Source organism: Panthera uncia (genome assembly GCF_023721935.1).
Source record: "Panthera uncia isolate 11264 chromosome D3 unlocalized genomic scaffold, Puncia_PCG_1.0 HiC_scaffold_8, whole genome shotgun sequence".
In the NCBI taxonomy this organism is placed as follows: domain Eukaryota; kingdom Metazoa; phylum Chordata; class Mammalia; order Carnivora; family Felidae; genus Panthera; species Panthera uncia.
The window spans coordinates 73,562,392-73,577,172 of NW_026057586.1; the positions used below are offsets into that span (position 1 = coordinate 73,562,392).

At 49.9% G+C, this 14,781-nt stretch overlaps 1 protein-coding gene across 1 annotated transcript in view; it reads right to left on the reverse strand.

The window, feature by feature from the left end:
• ACACB (acetyl-CoA carboxylase beta) overlaps positions 1–14,781 on the reverse strand; it is a 99,602-nt gene that overhangs the window by 35,664 nt on the left and 49,157 nt on the right. Inside the window, exons 19-26 of the mRNA XM_049619181.1 lie at positions 14,286–14,432; positions 12,790–12,978; positions 10,838–10,938; positions 8,189–8,277; positions 7,985–8,109; positions 4,053–4,166; positions 3,807–3,920; positions 2,879–2,968 (exon numbers count right to left, since the gene is read on the reverse strand). Of these exons, the coding sequence (XP_049475138.1) occupies positions 2,879–2,968; positions 3,807–3,920; positions 4,053–4,166; positions 7,985–8,109; positions 8,189–8,277; positions 10,838–10,938; positions 12,790–12,978; positions 14,286–14,432 (969 nt within the window). The remainder of the gene's footprint in view (positions 1–2,878; positions 2,969–3,806; positions 3,921–4,052; positions 4,167–7,984; positions 8,110–8,188; positions 8,278–10,837; positions 10,939–12,789; positions 12,979–14,285; positions 14,433–14,781) is intronic.

Genomic DNA, 14,781 nt, shown 5'->3' on the forward strand with positions numbered 1-14,781 from the left:
CCTTCAGCGCCGAGCCCAATGCGGGGCTCAAGCTCACAAACCTCGAGATCATGACACGAGCTGAAGTTAAGAGTCGGATGCTCAACCGACGGAGCCACCCAGGTACGCTTAGGGAGTAAATATTTTGGACTTTGGGGGACAGATGGAGGATACATCGTCTCTGTCACAACTATTCAATTCTGTTGTCGCAGCCTGGAAGCAGCCAAGGATGATATGTAAATGAATGGGCGTGGCTGTGTTCCAATAAACCTTTATTTATAAAATCAGGCAGTGGGCCACATGTGGCCCACAGGCTATCGCTTCCAACTCCTACTCTAGAGTGCGCCATCCAGGAGAAATGTAACACAGCCACGTGTGCAATTTTAATTTCAAATTTTCCAGTAGCCACTTTAAAAAAAAAGGCAGCAGGTGAAAATGTTTAGTAATAGACTTCGTTTCATCCCCAATACCTAACGTAATGTCATTTCCATAGGTAATCAGCAGCAAAAGTATTGATATATTTGAAATTCTTTCTCCACACAAAGTCTTTGGAATCCAGGGTGCACTTTATACTTAGAGCACAGCTCAACTCAGACAAGCTATGTTTCCAGTGCTCGTTGGCCAGATGTCACCAGTGGCTGCCATATTGGATAGCACAGTTCTAGAGTTTAGACAGTGGGAGGTTTTTTTAACTGAATAGGGAATATAAGAAGTGTGCAGTAAGAGTTAACATAGCAGGCCTAACTGCTATCCTTCGAAAGGCCCCTGGCCAGCATCAGGAACCTTGGATCTGGGAGGGTTCATGGCACCCAAGCTATACGATGATTTTATGTTGAACATATGCTTTCTTTCTGGGAGTTCGGAATTTAGTTACATGCTAGGACCAACCCCCAATAAAACCCCCAGGCACCGAGTCTCCGAGCCTCATTTCAAACATGTCATAAGTCATTGCTTGAAGAATTAAAAGTGCCTATAGGAAGGGCGCCTGGGTGGCTCAGTCAGTTGAGCATCCAACTTCAGCTCAGGTCATGATCTCACAGTTTGTGGGTTCGTGGGTTCGAGTCCCACGTCGGGCTCTGTGCTGACAGCTCGGAGCCTGGAGCCTGCTTCAGATTCTGTGTCTCCCTCTCTCTCTCTGACCCTTCCCCATTCATGCTCTGTCTCTCTCTCACAAAAATAAACAAACGTTAAAAAAAAAAAGTGCCTACAGGACCCACTGGAAGCTTTCACTTGACTTCCCCCACACATTTCACCCCCACACACTGTGTCCCTTTGCTGATCATACTTTGCATCCTTTCGCTGTAACAATTCACAGCCATGAGCACGCCTATCTGCTGAGCCCTGCGGTTCTTCCCAGTGAATCATTGAACCCGGGGCTGGTCTGGGGGACACCCACACATTTTAGCAGGACCAAAACTCTCCACATCTCAAGAGACCAAGTAACAATGTAATATTCAAGGTGCACCTCTTGAGTCAGGGAGAAGAGGCGGGATTGTGTTCAATAAACCCGCCGAACAAAGTGAAAGAATGCTCAAAGAGCTGTGGAAAATTCTCAAACAGAAAAAAATGGGATTTAGTGCACCGAAAAGCAAAGGTGGGGTGCTGCTCTCCACCTGACAGAGGACACCCCCCCCAAATAGGACAGGTGACTGGATAATGAGTACCAAGTGCTTCCTGCAAGTGTTTACTCATTTATCTTCCAATAACCCCGTGAGGTAGGTATTATTGCCCCCGCTACAGCAGGAGAACCTAAATGTCCAGCAAAGGAAAGCAACGGGCCACAGGTCACACAGCTCGGGACTCTGCACAGATTGCTCCCCCTGACTGGAACCTCTGTGCTTCTTCCCACCAATTCAGACTTGCTCTTTAGCTGCCTGTTTTCACATCACTTTCTCATCCGAGTCTGAGCCGAACCTCCCGGTGAGGTTAGACTCTGCTGTCCGATTCTCAGCATGCCCGTTGTATTTAGTGTGTGTGTGTGTGTGTGTGTGTGTGTGTGTGTGTGTGTGTGTGTGTATCTCCCCAGCCAGAGAGAAGCTCCGTTAGGGCAGAGACCGGGGCTGTTCCCCTGCTGTTTCCCCAGAGGCTGGCACACAGTGGGTCTCAACATAAGTGAAAATTGGAAAGGGGGGGGAAAGAGAGCCACTTAAGAGAGCTACGTGGTCTCACTGCCGGAAACAGGGAGACCTGAGAAGGATTCTTTGAGCTGAAACCAGGGAGGAGGTAAAGGCTGCAGGCCCAGGAGAGTCTGGGGCCATCACATACGCAAAAGCCCCAAACGGTCTCCGTGGAGACCCAGTCAACGTTCTAGCACCAGGATGGGTGACCCATGGGGTCTAAAAGGTGGCAGAAGAGGGAGCGGGGACCACAGGGGACCAAGACTCCAAGATCGGAGAGTTTTGCTGCTGGCCACTGCCTTGTCTGCCCCATCAGGACCGGTGACAGGGAGGTCGCCTTAAATTGTCACCTAGGCTCCTTCCTGCCCTATGGCTCAAGCAGACAAGTCTTCCAAAGGTATGTGACGCAGGGAATCAGAGAGTCTGCAGGAGGCGCCTGGGCTCTTGGTGGTTAGCATTTCAACGTGCCCTGCCTGGAGGAGGCCGGACCGGCACCTGAGAAAACGGGGGTTACCAGCAAGCGCCCTGGTCAGAGACCTCGCGAGACCCTGGTCGTGCCACTCCCCAGCTGGGGGACCTCAGGCCAGACGCTCCACCTCTCTGAGCCTCAACGCCCTTCTCTGTGAGATGGGCAGGTAACAGTACCTACCCTGTGGAGAGAAGGATAAGGTCCCGTTCGCGAGGCGCATGGCCCGGGCTCAGGCTCACAGCAGGCGGGCGGTGGATGTCAGGACCGGCATGTTGGCTACGGGTGCTGTTACTGGGTCCTCCCTCCTACTTACCTCCAGGGACGCCATGCAAACGACCTTGTTAGCGTGGTAGAAGAAAGTGGGCAGGACGTCGAATATGGTCGTCTCTGACAGTATTAATTTCTACAGGATGGGAAGGGGGAAGAAGAGGCAAATGTTACCAAGTTTTCACCAAGATGAGTGGAGGGGTGGGAGCAGGGAGGGGAAGCCGGCGGTGGTTTCTGTCCGTGCTCCAGGCCCGTGGACCTGAAAGTGGGAGCAGTTCTGGGAGGATTACACCTGGGGCTCCCCGTTCCAGATGCGGAGGGGGTACCTGGAGGCCTGCAAATGATCCAAAGTTGGGGGCTTGGGGAACCCAAAAGATGAAGCCGTAACTCAGCCGTGTGAGTGTTCCTGGTTTCCTAGTAAGCTCCATCACATCTGAGTGTTTAAAACTGCACCCCGGGGGACGTCTGGATGACTCCGTCAGTTAAGAATCTCCCTCTTGATTTTGGCTCGGGTCATGATCTCGCGGCTCGTGAGTTCGAGCCCCGCGTCGGGCTCTGTGCTGATAGCATGGACCCTGCTTGGGATTCTCTCTCCCTCTCTCTCTCTGCCCCTCGCCACCTCCCCCTCTCTCTCAAAAGTAAATAAACATTTATGAATAAATAAATAAATAAATAAATAAATAAATAAATAAAATTCGATAAAATCAAATAAAATACAATTGCACCTCGGGGGGTGGGGGGGGAGCCTTGCTGCCTGATACTCTCTGTCCATCCTGCAGGACTGAACCTCTCTCGGGCTCCCCGAGGTCCCATCGGGCAGCCCTGGCCACATTGGACGGAACCACTGGTACCTGCAACCGTGCTCTGAAGGCAGGTGCCCGCACACGGAGGGCACGGGGAGCCCACCTCCCCGAGGCCTGACTTGGGCCACAGTGTGAGCTCTGTGGCAGGTGGATGGGAGGAAGCGGCCTCACCTTGAGGTTTTCCGGGCAGAACTGGTGGCCATACATGTCGATGGCGGACAGGAAAATGGACTCCACCTGGTTGTGCCTCAGCTCGTAGGACGGGAGGTGGGAGGCGATCAGGATCTGCAGGGGGAGGGGACAGAGGGCGGGGTAAGCCAAGGGCCAGGCCCTGGGATCAGGACGTGGGATGGCAGCAGAGGGGCCGTGCGGGGTGAGGGATGTGCGTGGCGGGAAGGACGCTCCCCAGGACCCTACCTGTCTCGCTCTGAGGGCCACTTTGCAATGCTCGCTTTTGCTCAGCTGAGTGAGCTCGTTGAGGATGGAGGTCAGCTCTTCCGACAGGGAAGGGTCTGGGCCACAGAGCTCATCCTTTGAGGGACACAAAAACAGAAATCCAAATGGCTTTTCTCCACCGGAAGGAAACACACCCAGCCCTCACCCACAGCTGGGGCGTGCGGCCGCCCCAACAACCCAGACAGCTGCTCAGCTCTCTGCACATCCCCGGCAGAACCTGATAATCATACCCTTGACCACTGTCCACCACGTGCCCCCCATTCACCCCTGACACGCCCTCCACACCTGCTAACATGAAAAATACAACCAAGTCTCTACCGACAGCACCATTAATAGGCGGCCATTACCAGGCATTTAATGTGTCCCAGGCGAGCAACTAGACCCTTTACGTCCATTTCCCCAGATTCTCCCAACCCTCTGAGGAGTTACATTACGATGCCCATTTTACAGACGGGAAAAGTGAGGCTCAGGGCCAATCTGAAGCCAGGTCTCTTGTGTCCCCGAGGCTTCACTTTCCTCTCTACATTGCTGCCTGACTTAAGGGGTTCACAGGTGCAGACAAGAGGGACGAGGGGAAATGGAGCCCGGTACAAACAAAAAGTAAGGTTCACATGGGATGCTCTAGTGAGGGTGTGGTAAGCCGCCCTCTGCGAGTCCCCACAAGGAGCATTCAGGGTCTGGGCAGGGAGGGGTCAAGGGCAGCTTCCAGCAGGAAGGAGGATCTGAGTTGCAGAAGAAGTAGAGGGGTGATCATTCCACGTGCATCCCTCCTCCTGCTTCTGAATGAGGGACCTGCTTTCTAGAGATCAGGGTTGCATGCACCTGCTCTGGACATCTCCTCCTTATGCCCCCGAAACACAAGAAGGGCTTAGGAATGGCTCAGAGCGGATGTTCCCTAAACACCCTCAGAAGGCAAATCACTGACTGCTGGGACTCTCAACGCCCCAGCAACTCGCCCCCACCCCTGCCGCAGCCCAGGCTGCTTTCCAAGAAGTCACCAGATGGTGGGGCCATGGGTCCTTTCTTCTACACCTGCCTCTGCATCTCCCTAATTAGAATGAGCCTGCTCTGTTTCTACGATCAGAACGATCAGCACGTTTCTAACGCATTAACATTTCACACTTGGACACAAACAAACGTGCTGAAGAAACTGCACAGGAGATTATTCTTAACCTTCTCTCCCTCCCCGTAAGTGATCTGTTTTAGCAACCAAGTCCCCCTGGTTGGTTGAGCGTCAGACTTTGGCTCAGGTCATGATCTCGCGGTTCGTGAGATCGAGCCCCGTGTTGGGCTCCCTGCTGTCAGTGCGGAGTCTGCTTCGGATCCTGTTTCCCTCTTTCTGCCCCTCCCCTGTTGGTGTGCTCTTTCTCTCTCTCTCTCAAAATATAAACCTTAAAAAAAAAAAAAAAAAGAAAGAAAGAAAGACATGAAGGCCCCTTAAAGACTCAGAAAATTTCATTTCGAAGTAATCATGCAGTTAACAAGTCCTTTCAGAAAGTGTCCTAGCCACCATCAAATGCAAAGAACTCACCACTTTCAATACATATTTTAGGTGGTTTCTCTAGGGAGTATAAAATACCTCCCTTCATTCTGTACAGTTTATACAGTGCAGTGCTAAAATATTAACTCTAAATCACGTAGAAACTTTGCAAACATTTTCAATAAATAGAACCAAGAGAGCCAAAAGAATAATGGATCTCACACATCCCCCCCCACCAAGCAGGCACATCTACAGCCGCCTTCACTGAGAAGCCCCCGAGAGCAAGTGTCCTAGCTCTCTGCTCCGGGGGCCACCCCGCCAAGACTGTCCTCTGATGTCCATAATGTTTAGCTCTTTCACGCCCAGAAGAGAGTCAGTATGTGCACAGAGAGTAGCAAACAGCAGAATAATCCAGAGCTTTCACCCCTGGCTTCCGAATGGCGAGGGGATGGTAATACGTGACAGGCAGACCTTCGGGCCTAAGTTCCCAATCCTGTACTTATGGGCCGCACACTGGGAAGCTCTCCCTCCAAACATAATTTGGAAGAATTGCCAAAACTACACAAGAAATGAGGGTCGGTATATGGAAAACCCCTATAATGATGATCCAGTTCCACCGGCTGCTCAATTTTGACCGTATGGCCACACCTGCTTTTTCTCCAGCATGCATACACGTGTGTGCACACATACGCTTTCGTTTTTGAAAGTCAGTTACAGACCCCATGATCCCTCCCGGTAAGAATACACCTCCTTGTGGGGCGCCTGGGTGGCTCAGTCAGGTGGGCATCGGACGACAGCTCAGGTCACGATCTCACAGTTCATGAGTGTGAGCCCTGCATCAGGCTCTCCCGATAACGGAGACCCTGCTTGGGATTCTCTCTCTCCCTCTCTCTCTGCCCTCCGCCCCGCAAAATAAATAAACGTTAAAAAAAAAAAAAAAATGTACCTCCTTGAGAAAACAGATCTCCTAGCTAACGAAAGAACCATTGAAACATCCAAGAAATTAAACATTAAACTGATAATATTATATAATACGCAGCCCACGAGGAAGTTTCGCACCGGGGATAGCTTTCAGAAAGTACTGATGCCTGGGCCACATCCCCAGAAAGCCGGATTTAACTGACCAGGGGTGAGGCCAGGGTGTCTGTATTTTTTAAAAGTCCCCCTACACCTACCCCAGGAGGTTCTCATGTGCAGCTAGGATTAAGAGATCCTCATGCCGCACTAGGAGATTTCAAAATGATTCTTTACAAAAATGTCAGTATTTCTGAATCCATCTTGCTAGGGTGTTAACTATCCTATAAGCCCAGGCCCAAATTTGGCCCACCGCCCATTTTTGTAAATAAAGTGGGTTTTTAAAAATTTGTTTTAACGTTTATTTATTTTTGAGAGAGAGAGAGAGAGCGTGAGCAGGGGAGGGGCAAATAGAGAGAGGGAGACACAGAATCCGAAACAGGCTCCAGGCTCTGAGCTGTCAGCACAGAGCCCGACGCGGGGCTCGAACCCGCAAACGGTGAGACCATGACCTGAGCCAAAGTCAGACGCTTAATGGACTGCGCTACCCAGGTGCCCCACAAATAAAGTTTATACATTCAGTTATATACTGACCATGGCTTCTTTCACGCTACAACAGCAGAACTGAACTGTTGCAACACGGGCTGCATGGTTCTTAAGACCAAAACATTTACTATCTTTACAAAAAAGAAAAAAAAAATCTGTCGGCGCCTTCTTGCTAAAACCAAGTCCAGATCTCCTAGTATCTGCTGACCCTGCGTCTTCCAAGTGAGTCGGGTCAGACACCACATCAAGGGAAGAGATCGCGAACTATAAAGGATGCTAATTACCATCTGGTAGGAAGAGAAATAAGAACGAAGAAATTCCGTGCTTCTCCAAGAAGGCAAAACCAAAGTCCTACCAGACTCAGAATCCAATAGCCCCTAATAACTCATGACTCCCGGGGGGGGGGGGGGGGCGGGGGGGAGACTCTGGGTTCCAATCCCAGCTCTGCATTTAGCAGCTGTGTGCCCTTGGCAAAGTGACTTCACCTCCTTGTGCTCTGCCAGAGCGGGAGAGCGGGAGTGAACACAGTACGCACCTTCCGGGCTTGCTCAGGTCAACGAGCCGGTTTTTGAAAAGCACGTGAGGAGTGCCCAGCACGTAGGAGGCGCTCCGTGAGCGTCAGTCGCGATTGCACCCAGGGGCGGCTGCATCCCACCCGCGCCGCCTGGTTTTATAAACAAAGTCTTATTGGGACACAGCCGTGTCCATTTGCAGGCCTTGACGTTGCACAAGGTCGGGACAGAGGCTGCACGGCCAGCAAAAGCTAAAATATTTCTACCCCGGCCCCTTTCCAGAATGTCTGTGGACCCCGAGCTACTCCCGCTGTGGGTACAGGGTGCCCCGTCCTGCTTACGATCAACATGATCACCAGCTGGTTCTTCTTGGCCACCTGCGCGTGGGAAAAGATGCAGTCCAGCACCTGGGACATGTTTGGCTTCAGCTGCTCCCTGAGGTTGATCACACACTTGTCGTAGTGAGCTAGAGGGAGACAACAGGGGTGAGGCTCAGGGCCCCCCCACCCTGTGGGCTTGTCACCAGCGCTGGCGGCGACACTTGCCTTGTTGGAAATGGTGCTCCACGCGTAAATATCTTCTCAGGAGATCCAACACCACTGCCTTCATGTAGCCGCGGGTCCCGCTGCGGTACCTGGGGAGGCAGGGGAGGCTGCTTGAGCCGTCAGCCCTACTTCCTAGAGTGCCTGGGTCTACAGCCGGGGCTTTTAGGACTTCCAAAAGGAGAAAACGGTAATAAAGTATCTGGAGGCTGCACTCCCCGATCCTCAAGCCGGGGAGGGTCGTGGGAGTCGGTTCATCCGCACTGACTCTGCAGGCCAAAGACAGCAGTGACTTGCCCAAGTTCTGACCCCAAGCCAGAGTCCGAGCCTGAGCCTTTGGATGGCACCTGCCCATCCCCAGAGAGAAGAGACAGGGTCAGCCTTGCATGCACAGTTGGAAACCAAAATGACTGACCACCATAGGCATAAAGGCAGCTTGAAAACTAAGTAAATGAAACTTGAGAGACATTGATCGATAGATCCTTATGTAAATTTCACTTCCCTTTTATTATTTTTTAAAATGTCTGTTTATTTTTGAGAGAAAGAGAGCAGGAAAGGGGGAGAGAGAGGAGAGAGAGAGAATCCCAAGCAGACTCTGCACTGTTAGCACAGAGCCCAACACAGGGCTCGAACCCACAAACCATGAGATCATGACCTGAGCCGAGATCAAGGGTTAGACACTTTAACCAAATGAGACATCCAGACACCCCTCACTTCTCTTTTAAAAACCAAATTTTAACCTGGATGTTCCCTAAAACATTTTCTCTTCTAAATAAATCATTTCTGCACATAGGGAACAGAATCCCTTAAGAGATGCGACACTGAGTTTTAAGGGCGTTGAGACCAGTTTAACCCCAGCGTCACTTAAATGACAACAAAAGAAAGAACCCAAAACATGCACTTATTCAAATGTGATTTTTTTTTTTTTTGGATGTTTATTTTTGAGAGAGAGAAAGAGTGCAAGCGGGGAGGGGCAGAGAGAGAGAGAGAGAGAGGTGGAGACACAGAATCCGAAGCAGGCTCCAGGCTCCAAGCTGTCAGCACAGAGCCCGACACGGGCTTGAACTCAAGACCCATGAGATCGTGACCTGAACTGAACCGACTGAGCCACCAAGGGGCCCCATTTTCCTTTCTTTTCTTTTCTTTTCTTTTTTCTTTCTTTCTTTCTTTCTTTCTTTCTTTCTTCTTCTTTTTTTTTAAAATCAAATGTAATTTATATATATACATATATATGTATGTATGTGTGTGTATATATATACACATCTAGGGTTATATATATATACATCTAGGGTTATATACACATATATACACATATATATATACATATATATATACACATATATATACATATATATATACACACACATACATATACACACACACACACACACACACATACATATATATACACATATATATATACACACACACACACACATATACATAGAACAGAGCTTTGAGGGGTGCCTGGCTGACTCAGCTGGTAAAGCATATGACTCTGGATCTCAGGGTTGTGAGCCCCACGTTGGGTGTAGAGATTACCTAAATAAATAAATTAAATTAAAAAAAAAAAAAAAACAGAGCTTTGCTACTTATGTTTAACACAGAAAAACCTGCCAGGGAATTTAGCTAACTTAACATTTGTTCATTTTCTTCTAGGTGTTTCTCTGAAGCGAAAGGGTGGGTTTAAAGTTAGCGGTCAAAGTGTTCTGGGGGAGGGTCTCCCCTCCTAGCGCTTGGCTGTGAAACTCTCTTCTTGTGGGGGATCCAAAGATACCCTTTGTCAGGTCGATCCTCTATGAGCAGTCCGAGTCCCCATGAGCCGCAGAGCTCCCTGAAGAGAGGGGCAGCCTCCCAGGGTCCTACCTCTCTGTGCCTCCAGTAGTTTCCAGAAGGTGGTAAATGTGCACAGACTTCATCTCCTCTGGTTTAAAAATGTTTGGATTCTGTCCTTACATGCAAAGCTTTCCTGCGACACAGTTTTCACACAACATGGCCATTCTTCCTGTCATTAGAATAGTTCTTGCTGCTCAATAGCTCCTCAAAATACAAATTCTTGGGGCACCTGTGTGGCTCAGTCAGTTAAGCATCTGACTTCGGCTCACGTCATGTTCTCACGGTTTGTGAGTTCGAGCCCCGTATCGGGCTCTGTGCTGACGGCTCAGAGCCTGGAGCCTGCTTCGGATTCTGTGTCTCCCTCTCTCTCTGCCCCATCCCTGCTCGTGCGTGCTCTCTCTCTCTCTCGAAAATAAATAAACATTCAAAACAAAACATAGCCGAAAAAATCTTCATCATCTCTCCTCTGCAATGATTTCAAAACGACAACAATAATGGGTATAGTCCTTTATAAAGCCAACAAAACCACTGTATCCCACTGTCATATAGTCAAAGCTCCCCTGAGTATGTGCCATGTGTCATCAGCCCTTTACAAAACTTAATCCACTTGTAACTCAGGATGACTTACTGTGCGTGAAGTGTCTTAAGTCCTATTTTACAACTTGGTGAACTGAGATCACAGGAGAAAAGGGTCTTGCTTGGAGTTTCTAGGGTTAGGAATAGGTAACCCCATGGGCTGGGTCTTAGCTTCAGAGAGCCCCAGAGTGCCACGTTCGTGTGGTGACAACTACACCCCATGGGGGGCCCGGGACTCACCTCTGGACCAGCTGCACGATGCTCTGGGTGTTCATGAAGAACACCTCCCGGTCAGCCTTCCGCTGCAGGGTGGCCGCGTGGCAGTCCAGGATAGTGGCTATCTAGAAGGGCAGACAGGATAGGTCTGACCACTCATCACCATACGATCCGGTCACCTCCAGAAGTCACCAGAAGGACCCACCGTGGGATTCCATGGAGGACCCATTCAAGGCTCATTCAAAAATCGAAAATTTCTTGGGTCACCTGCATGGCTCAGTCAGTTGAGCGTCCGACTTCAGCTCAGGTCATGATCTCACGGTTCGTGGGTTCGAGCCCCACGTCGGGCTCTGTGCTGACGGCTCAGAGCCTGGAGCCTGCTTCGGATTCTGTGTCTCCCTCTCTCTCTCTGTCCCTCCCCTGCTCACCCTCCCTCCCTCCCTCCCTCTCTCCCTGTCTGTCTCAAAAGTGAATAAACATTAAAAAACATTTTTAAAAATTAAAAATTTCAGCTCCAAAGCTCTCTGGCCACCAGCTGTTTGTCCCTCTCAACACATGGCTGGAGGAATTCAAGAGCTTAGAAATGACAACAATCCCATAAAGACACGTGTATTATTCTTCTCCACAAATATGAGTGGTCTGGGAAAAGGGAAGGGAATTTTCAACCCCAGGGAAAATGAAGGTGCTGGGGGGGGGTCTTGTTTTTATAACTAGATTTATTGGTATTATCATACTGCTTTTGGCAACAAAAATTGTTTTTAATGAAAAAATCTACACTAACAACAAATTCCTAAAAGGTCCAAATGCATACTTTTCTCAACTGGGGTTCTTTAGAGTTGTGTTTTGGTTATTTTTCAGTCGAGATATCATTCACATACCATGGTATGTCTCCCATTCATTTTCTTTTTATTTTTTTAACGTTTATTTATTTTTGAGAGACAGAGCACGAGCAGGGGAGGGGCAGAGACAGAGGGAGACACAGAATCCAAAGCAGGCTCCAGGCTCTGAGCTGTCAGCACAGAGCTCGGTGTGGGGCTCAAACTCACGAACCACAAGATCATGACCTGAGCCGAAGCCGGACGCTTAACCGAATGAGCCACCAGGCGCCTTTCTCCCCCGCCTTGAAAGTATGCACCTAATTCAGCATTTCTCAGTCCATTCAAAGTTGTGCAACCATTTGCCACTATCTAGTTTGAGAGCATTTTCATCGTCCCAGAAAGCAACCCGATAAGCATTTAAAAATGTCTGGATCCCCCTCCCCCAGCCCCTGGCAACCCCTAATCCACTTTTTGTCTCCAGGGATTTGCTTTTTCTATGGAATCATGCAACAGGTGATCTTTGGTGTCTTTCACTCAGCCTCTTCCAGTATAAATCCATATTAGATCCCTTTTGGTGGGATCTATTCCAACCTCTGGAGTGGCTGACCCCTAGCTCCCCAAATCACGAACATGTGGGTGGGGGAACAGTGACGGTATGAATCCCTTCTAATGAGACACGGGCAGGTTCTTCCAAAAGCAAATTGCCTTTAAAATGCTTGATAAAAGAAAAAAAAAAAAAAAAAAAAAAAAAAAATCAGGCCAACATAGTATTATTAGAGATATTTTATACGACCCTGGAAGGCTTTCCATCACGTAAAAATATTATATACACATCTAGTCCCAAGATGATCGCCTTACAGACACCAGAGGAAAGTCAAAGCTACAGTCTTGCAAGAAAAACCCACAACTGCCTCTCTTTCAGCCAGGTCAGGTGTGGAAAATGCTCCCTGCATTTGTAGCAACCGCTCAGTCCTATTCTGAATCTGAGTTCTATAGAGTGAGGCCCCTGTGTTCATCTGAACAGTTGTTGCTTTGGAGAAAATGGTGGGGTTAGCCCCCAACACCGTGCGTGCTCGATCAGAGGCCACGGTGACCGGGAGTTGAGTTCCCGAGTGGCACCCGGGGGTCCCCTGGTGGGGCCGGGTGGGGGGCACGTACCTGCTGGCTGGGGAACTGGCACAGCACCGAGGTGATGTTGCTGGCATACTGAGCCATCACCCTGCGGACCGACTTCTCCACGGGGGCGGGGATGCGGCCCGACACGCTGGTCATGATCTCCTGCAGCTCCAGCAGCGGCAGGGACGGGTGCCGCAGGGTCGTCATGAGTTTCTGCACCCACTCCTTCAGCTGAAGCGGGGACCACGGCGTCAGCCTGAGGCCCTGCGGGTCCTTGGGCAACACCACCCTCCACGAGGCACGCGACATGCACCACCCAGGTCCTGTACTCGAGGAGCCCAAGAGCTAGACGCAGCAGCCTCTAGAACAGTCCCAAGCGGAATGGCCCCCTGACCACAAGGGGAATACTCAGTTTCCCTGCACTCCCCTCTCCATGCATCCGCCAGCCTGGCGTGAGGATATTACACAAGGCCACACGAAGAGCTCACATCCGAGGACGCTTGCTCAGTGCCAGGCACTGCGCTAAAACTTTCATTTGTACCTTCCCCCCCGATCCTCAGAAATAACCCTACAAAGTAGGGGTAATCATTATTCCCATTTTATAGTTGAGAAACCTGAAACAGAGAGGCTGACTGAGTTATCCAAAGTCACCCAGCTAGTGAGAAGCAAACTCGGGCCATCAAGCTCCCGAGATGCTTAACAGCGACACGAGGCTGCTTCCAGGGGTCCCAGCAGCCGAAATGTTGACAGTCTCTGAGTGAGAAGGATAAGAGTGCTGCCACCACAGGGGTCGGGCGGTTTAAAACTGAAAGAATGCACACGCTGGCAAGTGCAAAGGCTAAAGAAGAGCGGCCGTCACGGCGATCACAATTAGACAACACAGCACGGGAGTTAAGAGCACAGACCCTGAAGACAGATGGCCAGTGTTCAAATCCAACCCGATCTTTTTCACGGATGAAACGGGACAAGTTTCTTAGCCTCTCTGTGTCCCAGTTTCCTTACCTGTAAGGTGGAAATAATATCCTACTGGCCATAAATACCACCGCACAGTCACCACCACTAAGAGATAGAAGGTGACGCACGATGTTATTACTAGTGATGATGAATTTAGCATCGTGGGTCTTGCGCAGAAGCCTGCAAGTGTGAAAACTCATTTCTCTACAGAGTAAGTAGGCAACGGGCCCCTGGAACGATGAACAACGAACAGAGCGTGTCTCTGACCAAAGCGCCTTCCTTGCTCTCTAAGAGGGGACCCACGCGGACTCCTTTCCTCACGCACAGCTTGAACACTCTCCGGGATGCAACGAACTGAACCACAAAAAAACAATACAGCTTTCACAACAGTATGGAAGCAAAGAGAAACGTACACCCGTGTTTACAATCAAAGTGAGGAAGTCCTTTGTAAAAACGGAGGACTAGCCGTTTTCCCATTCCTTACTTCAGTAAAGACCTCGGATCTGATGGTTTAAACCCTCATGGCTCTTCACAGACCTGCAAACGCGTGCAGACTACATACCCATCCTTCGCACATGACCTACCTTTGTGCTAAAAATAGGCTCTGGCAGACAGTAGCCATTCATGACGTTGGTCAGGTTTTCCAGGACGTTGTGGAAAACCTGGTGTAGTTTCTCTCCGATGATGGGCAGAGTTTGCTGGGAAGGGAGCTCTCCTGTGAATGGCTCGGCCTGACGAGACACAGCAAGAACCAGGGGTCAAGGACACCTGCCTCCCGAGTGAGACAAGATAAAAACGAGGGGCAAGGCAGATCTACCAATACACAATATAATTAGGATGAAGCCTGAGGAAGAAAGAACGAAAAAACCCAGAAGACATCGTACTGGAAAGTCACAATTGCTACATTCACACCCCGATGCTGGCTTCCCAAATCTCCCCCATCGCAAATGCCGTGATCCGTGATCCGTTGTCAGGTGCCCCCGGTGATTCTGGAGGAGATTAGGTTCTTTTGTTTCACTTTGCTTTCTAATCACGACTATCTATTTTCCCTATTTATTTTCAGTCTTTATCCAATCCCAG